The sequence below is a fragment of the Sinocyclocheilus grahami genome, unplaced genomic scaffold, assembly GCF_001515645.1.
Source record: "Sinocyclocheilus grahami isolate Dianchi unplaced genomic scaffold, SAMN03320097.WGS_v1.1 scaffold2082.1, whole genome shotgun sequence".
Lineage (NCBI taxonomy): Eukaryota > Metazoa > Chordata > Actinopteri > Cypriniformes > Cyprinidae > Sinocyclocheilus > Sinocyclocheilus grahami.
The window spans coordinates 43,574-51,703 of NW_015507261.1; the positions used below are offsets into that span (position 1 = coordinate 43,574).

Below are 8,130 nucleotides of genomic sequence, written 5' to 3' on the forward strand. Positions count from 1 at the left end.
GGAAATGAAGTGTCCCCAAATAAGCAAGCCAGAGGCGACAGCGGCAAGGAACCAAAACTCCATCGGTGACAGAATGGAGAAAAAACCTTGGGAGAAGGCATTACGTGTCTTAAATGCACCAATTAGTGTATTTTTTATTGTAAAAACATAAAAGTATATTTGCTTCTGTGCATTCTGATTTGCAGGGGGGAAAAGGTAACATTTTAGTATAGGGACCAATTCTCACTATTAAATAGTTGCTTATTAACATACAGTATTGGCTGTTTATTAGTACTTATAAAGCACTTATTCTGCATGACCATATTCTACATCCCTAATGCTACCCAATACCTAAACTTAAAGGGGTCATATGATGCGATTTCAATTGTTCCTTTCTCTTTGGAGTGTTACAAGCTCTTGGTGCATAAAGAAGATCTGATTATGTCCCCACTGGATGCAATAAATGCCTCGTTTATAATGGGTTTTAATTTTTTTGTCTCGTCCCTCCGGCCGGACAGGGCATCATCACGGTATGGTAATTTCCGTCACACGCTTGAGGTATTCGGCCAATCACAATGCACTGGATAGCTGGCCAATCACAGCACACCTCGCTTTTCAGACCGATGAGTTTTGTAAAAATCGACGAGTTTCAGAAATGTGGGGCATAGAGGAGAAACAATAATGTACAGTATGTGGAAGATAATGTGTTTTTTGAACCTTAAACTGCATAAACACATTTCATTACACCAAATACACCAAATGATGTTCTTTTTAGCAGCATCATATGACCCCTTTAACAACTACCGTACTATTAAGAAGCAGCAAATTAGGAGTTTATTGAGGCAGAAGTCGTAGATAATGGTTTGTTAATGGCGAGAATTGGACCTTAAAAAGTGTGACCACAAAATGATCATAAAGCTTCTTGAAGCTCTGATGCTTTTCTCTGACCCTCTGCACTGGGAAGACGGAAGAGAGCACTCACGGCACCGGAGCACCTACCTGGACCTTTACACGAACCCCCAGTACCCCAATAAATCCACCCTCCGGGGTATTGATTGAGATTACTTGTCGTGTGATTCTTCACCCCGTTACAATATATATATATTTTTTTTGCGAAATGGGAGACAAAATGAGTTGTTATTATTATTATTAACTTTTTTTTTGTGAGTTGATTTGTGCGCTTATAGAATGTGAAGGAGCATCATAATCCTTTTATTACTGGGGGTACGCTGATGTAAGTTCAAGTGTTCATTTTTTAAATAATTTTGGTTTTAGTTAGTTAAGTGATGCTATAAAAATGGGAGTGTGACGTTATGACTGACAGCTGAGACTGACAGCTTCTCTGAGTGAACTGCCAATGGACTTTTTCAGGATCGTTAGGAGGATATTGGCGTTGTATTTACCTTATTTTAACACAATGCTGTCAGCAGACAAAAACTGGAGCATTCAGGCTAATTAAAACAGGGGCGTATGCTTGCGATTGACTCTGCAGGAGTGTGGGCGGGACGTGGCTCCACTTCGCTCGCTACTGCGCAGACTCTGGTCCCGAGTTCTCTACTGCGCAGACTCTGGTTCCAAATCAGCGCAATATAGCCACGCCCTGTTGGGACAATGGCGGCTTCACTTTTCTTCAATGGAAGAGATTGAGGGTGTGTCATCCATCTCTTTTTACAGTCTATGTTCCCACGCAGGAGCCCCGTTCAAGAAGCGACCCAAGGAAGCCTCTAGTTCGGACCATCAGTAAGGTGGTCACTATGAAGCCATAGAACCAACCATACATCCTAGGTCCAGCATAGGAGACTGTAATGCAGGAAGTTCCTACCTAACCTCGGTCAGGTGGAGAGATGGTGGTTACAGGGGAATTAGGAAGGGGAAGATAAGGGCAGATGTAAGACCCCCGAAGGAAATGAGTAGATACTCAAGTATCACTCTGATCCGGACAAAAGCGCTGACGCCTTGTCTGGATCACATCCCTTAGGTCTTGCCTACCTCCCTTTGACCCGCAATTCCTCCTACCCCTAATCGCAGGCGGGGGAGGAGCTCGAGCCGCGAGACTAGCCTTCTGTGTCCATCTCTGATCCTCAGACCGAGATGGGCCAGGACCCCTGTGTTGTTCGGGCTCAGACCTGGACCTTCGTGAAGCACCGCCATTGTGTACAACGAAGCGACAGCCTGACCTGCTGCTGCGTATGCCCTGCAATTCAAGCGAGATGTATCCTGAAGGGGCTTAGATGGTCAGGAGGGAGTCTTAAGAGAGGATGTCTCACCATAGAGAAATAGCTAGCCAGCATCTCTTCTACGGGGGGCATCTTCTCATAGCCGTTTTCGCTCATCGCCTCGATGTTGGCATAACTCGTATGCTGGAATCGATAGATGCGTGAGGAAAACGGCCTCTTCCATTCCTTCTCGATCTCTGTATGGAGATCAGGAAGAAAGGAAGGCTCACCTAAGCTGGAGGGTTACTTTTGTACTTTATTACACCTCAAAATAAACAGCTGAGTGTGTGGAGCTCATCAGATTGTGACTGATCTGAGCACCATTTTGGACCCCTCCTCTTGGAGCATCGGTGTCAAATGTAACATCATTATAGATAACTGTCACTCCAAAATGGAGGCTCACTAGTGGTAAAAATTACAAAAATATATTTGTCATATTTGTTGTTTTAACAATTTTTATTTTTATTTTTTTTATCAAATATCAGACAGAGGTGGTTATTTGGGCATTACCAGTGTGGGATAACAAATTTAAGAATCTGTTTAAAATATGCTGATCCTATGTTCTGACATAGCATCACATGAAAAACTAAGGTGAAGTACATTGTATTTAGCATTTAAGGTAAATTACATCAGACAAATGATTCTCTTAAGCAAAGTTTGTAGCAAGATGTTCCTGTCTGTTCCTGTTCTCTTATTGTTAGTCAAATGAACCAGATTACTGAGATTATCACCTTTTGTTTGTAATGGCTATTACAACTTTGCCCCAGTCTTTGAGTAGTTATACTGATTGGATTAGCACCTATGCATTTGAATGACACTGTTATGCTGATGAGATCAAGGCTGGGAAAATTCCCGTGTCGGGCTGATTCCTGTACTTCATTTGCATGCTATGGGTCAGATTGTCTCCACCTCTACTGAATGTATCCCTCCCCCTTAAAATGTATATAAACTACAATGTATCACTGCCTTAGTCAGACTTTTGATGACTGCAGCGCCACGCAGCGCATTCTCAATAAAGAACTCTGCTGAAGATATCTAAGAGTCTCCTGGTCTCTGCTTCGACGAGGAAAAAGTTTCCTACACCAGTGCCAAAACATTCATGTTTCATTTCCATGTTAAACAATAAAAACATTTTACTGAGAAACCTGCGGTGATAATACCATCTAAATAATTAAACATAGTATCACATATTAAACATTATTCAAAATAGAAATGCACAAATGTAAATATATTCATAATAAATGTATTTTACATAGAAGAAAACAAAGCTTTTTTCAAGTTTTTACATGTGATTATGTGAGATTGTGTTGTTGTATGCATTTAAGAGAAGTGAAAATTAACTTTGGCACATCCACCGAAATTTAAATGAATTGTTATAATCTTTTGTCAGTTTTTAATGCATTGTTACATACCTAATTATGGTCCTGTTTTAATACCATATTCATCTACATGTTTCATCGTGGAGTGAATTATTCTCACTGATGGATCAGCATATGTGTTGCATCATTATTGTTGAATGCAGTCATTTTTACCAGTTACATGATTGTAAAATTGGTTCCATTGTCTGCTAAAATTCAACACATAATGTAAAGCTCCTTTATTTTTCTGTTCTTCTGCAGTTTTCCTCAGATCCTCCAGGTTCTTCATCCATTCATCTTTTCCCTCCTCCTTCAGTTGGGGAATCAAACAATCCAGATGTTGAAGAGTGAAAGCGCTGTCTGTTTTTAATGCGATCTTAGACAGACTCACAATGCTGATATAAGCTTCCTGCAGCAGGTTGGACCTTTCATTTTTATTCTTCTCCAGATCGCTGTTCAGCTTTTCTTCTATTTTTCTTTTATTATCAAACTCTTTCATGTTTCTTTCATGTTCATTTGCAATATTTACAAAGCCAGTTTTAGGGTTTTCACCACTGCGTTCATACTCCTGTTTGAGGTCAACAAATGACATAGTAACTGTCTTTTTACAGATCGCATATTTTTTATTCTCTCTGAGATGTACGCTGTAATGACACTTTCCAGTACATTTAGTGCAGAAGTTGTCTTTCATGACTGAACACCATGAGGGATGATTCTCCCAGCAGCTCTCATGACAGTTTTCCTGACAGACAGAGCAACAGGTTGCATTTCTGTTCCACCACCATTCATCATATGTAGGGAATTTTTCTTTGACAGCTTGGCTGACTCTAAATGGATAGTTTTCACATTGATCAATTTCGGTTTTGTCCTGTCTCATGGCTTCCTGAATATCAGTCAGTTCTTTAATTTTTAACTCCCTCTCATTGATTCGCTCCTTCAGATTAGAGACACATGCCTCAAGTCGTCTTCGCTCTTTCAGAACATCTAAGGTCATATGAAGACTTGTTCTGTTCTTTTCGTCCAGGAGCATCAATAATTCCTTTGTGCTTTTCTCTCCCATTTCCCATGATGATTTGAACAATTGCTCATACTCTTCATCTTTTTCCTCTTTCTTTCGGTTGTTGAATAAGAAGTGAACAGGTTCATTGTCTCCATCTCTTCTGCAGGGTATTTCTGCTTTCTTAATGGCATTGATGACATTTGTTGGACATCTTCCATCTGAATGTGTGTGTAGAAACACTATGTTGTTCTCTATATCTTTACCGAACAGAGACAGAACTGAGTGAAATATGTAAAGCTCTTTTCCAGAGAGTCGATTCTGAGACGCCTTCATCACAAAACACACTGCATCAATATAATGAATCCCATCCTCAGCTGAAAATAATTTGATCAGATTTTCAGAAATCTCTCCATCTTTCTCGTAACCTTCAGTGTTTCCGTATCCTGGAGTGTCAATGATGGTCAGAGATGTTGGGTTTTCTTCAACAAACACCTCATAAACAGTGATCTCAGATGTCTGGGTTTTGGTTTCATCTATGTTTTTTTCTTCTTCTGTGATTTGGTAAAACTCTTCATCCTCAAACTTCACTCCCAGTAAGTAGTTGATCATGGTGTTGATGATGGTAGTTTTCCCAAGGCCGGTTTCTCCCACCAGCAGTATGACTTTGTTCTGCTTGTTTCTGTCTGTTCTTCCATATGTCCATCGTCTGACCTGTTTTTCATTCCCATCAATATATTTTCTATCTGTGTTCAGTTGGTAAAGTGCTGGAAGCCCTGGACTCATGAGGGTGGTGTCATGACGTGATCTACAAAAGAGTAAATTTAGCATCAACATGTTATGAAGGGACAGATGATTTGCAGTGACAGGATTGTGGTTATGACTGTTAGTGGTGTTTCAGTCCTGAATAAATAGTTGTTGTTTTTTTTTAACAAAGTGAACATGTAAAGTTTTTTTTGCATTTCCCTATTGGTTCATTCCATGTCAAATCAACCAAATTTCAAAAACTTCCGCGGTTCAAATTTTTAATTTTGCAACTATTTTTTCTGAAGAAAGACAGACAGACATGTATAGTGATGAAAGCCAAAATATGAAATGTCATAGATGAATATTTACAGAGTAATCTGTAAATCTCTATTATGTAGAGGGGGGTTCAAAATGGCAATTTTCACCTGAGATTCAGAGCCTAATTACAGGGGGATAAAAATGACTTCAGAAAGATGGCAGCATCATAATGTTACGTTTCCACCGAGATTGGTAGGTCTGTTAGTAAAAGTTTTTTCTCCAAAGTTTGCAGGCCTGTAACTCAAGAAGTGTTAAAGATATCTTAATGCCCTTTTAGATATTGGGTCTTAACAAACTTTCCTTTCGGCATCTTCATTCCTAAGGCTGTATATGGTTCGGTTCCAGAGATATTGGAATTTCAATATGGCTCCAGGAGTAAATTGTTAAACTTTTCACATGTTTAGTGGTCAAAAAACAAATGTGGGCCAGTTTGCAAAAATACAAAGCTTATTTTCTTTTAAAGAGGCATGTCTGAAGAACAAATAGTTGAAAGTTGAAACTAGAGATGTATCTCGTTTAATTCTGTCAAAGCAACTGCATTGAACATACCTGTCTAAGTGCCATAAATATTATTTTTCCAAAGTTTGCATGCCTATAACTCAAGAAGTATTAAAGATATAACAAAATTAGTTTAGATTCTAGTTCTTAATAAACTTTCCTTTTGGAATCTTTATGTTCAAGGCCCTAAATCATTCAGTTTCAAAGAGGGACCTCATTTTCAGATTGTTGTTGAATATTACCCTTATTTAGTGGTTGAAAACAAAATATTGGTCACCTTGTGTACAACTGATACGTATTGTATTTAAAGCAGAATGTCTGACAAATAAGTAATGTTGAAAGTAAGAATGCATCTTGTTTCTCTCTATCAAAACTATATGCACAGAACATACCTGTCGGAGTGCTAAAAATGCACTGAAATGGTCAAGTTGAGGCACATTACCTTTCTCTCAGTAGTATATTCATAAGATTCTATATGTTAATCAATTTCATGGATATTTGGAAGAAGGAATTTAGTTCATTTTAACAGCTTCTGAAGCTACCAAGAGTTTAAACACACAGTATTGTAACATCTTTTAATCTAATCCCACACCTCATAGGGAAAAGTGGTTTCTTTCCCCACACATTGCATTCACATCAATAAACCAAGATTTGCCTAACCTGGATTAATTATTAGAATATATTAGTCTTTTTTATTGTTATATAATGTGAATAGCGTAGTCATAGATCAAGTAGTATCTACTGCTAAAGTGCATATTTGGCAGAATCACTAATAGTACCTTAAACATTTAAGATCTTTCACACTTGAAATTATTAACACTAGTTCATTCTAACCCCAAATTAGTTAACAATTAATTCTGGTCATTCATAATCTGATGTGTCACACTCTACATTCCTAAACCCTGGGTTAATGTTATTATTTGCATATTTGCATTGTCAGCAGTAATGACTAGATACATACAAAACCACATTTGGTGTGAAAATGGGTAGGATACATCAATTTGGACATGGAGCTGCACTGGGATCTCAATATCTCTAGGATTATACCATTTAGGGCCTTAAACAAAATGAAGATTCCAAAAGAAAAGTTTCTTAGGAACCAGAATCTAAAATCATATTAAGAAAACTTTAATACATGTTGAGTTACAGGCACACAAATTTTGGAAAAATAATATTTATGACACTCAAACAGGTATGTCCTACACAATTGTTTTGATAGAGAGAAACAAGATGCATTCCTAGTTTCAACAATACTTATTCTTCAGACATTCTATTTTAAATACAACAAGTATCGGCTGTATACAAAGTGACCAACATTTGTTCCCTTTCATGGGAACTTCGAACTGCGTCCTCTAGGGGTCGCTATGGGGGGAACGCCTCATCATGTCCCGTGTCTGAAGCATACATTGAAAAAAAACACCAACTCGTTGGCCGGCGACAGCCATGACGTCACTAACGATGTGACTATAGTATAAATAGGCGCCGGGAGCACACATCATTCTCTTCTTCGTCTTCATTGACTGTTTGTTTGAAGCGTGCAAAACATTTCTGTGGTAAGAGTGATCTCTATTCATCTCATTATGGTGAGCAGTAGTAAAGCGTTTAAGGATGTGTGCATCTGTGTTGACGTTGTTTAACATCTGATGACACACATGATCTATGCGTTATTTGTTTGGGCGAAGAGCACGCACGGGATGCCTCCGAGGGGGCAATCGGCGTGCACTGCGAGCATTTTTTCCAAGGGAAAAGCTCTGCTCTCGTTTGTCTCTCTTTTCGAGGAAAGAGGGACAGGCTACTGCTTCCCGCGATTCAGGACCCGCCGCTGCTGAGGCACGGAAGGGAATGAGCTCGTGGGGATCGCAGGTGGATCTGGCCAAAGAGTTTGAAGGGGGGTTTCCCTTTCGCGATCGTCGGCTGTGCACGAGAGTGAGCCGCTGGAGCATGATGTTATTTCATTAACATTGTCTGATTCAGGGGCCAGTGCTCTGCTGGGATCAGCCCAGCAAAAGCAGGAAAT

The 8,130-nt window shown here is 39.3% G+C and overlaps 1 protein-coding gene across 1 annotated transcript; it reads right to left on the reverse strand.

Annotated features, from left to right (window-relative positions):
• Window positions 1–3,701: 3,701 nt before the first annotated feature.
• LOC107573983 (uncharacterized) lies at window positions 3,702–5,931 on the reverse strand. The gene is made up of 3 exons (XM_016260446.1): window positions 5,912–5,931; window positions 4,106–5,358; window positions 3,702–4,045 (listed from the first exon to the last, which is right to left on the reverse strand). Exons 1-3 carry the CDS (start codon window positions 5,929–5,931, stop codon window positions 3,702–3,704), a joined length of 1,617 nt encoding a protein of 538 aa, XP_016115932.1.
• Window positions 5,932–8,130: the final 2,199 nt, after the last annotated feature.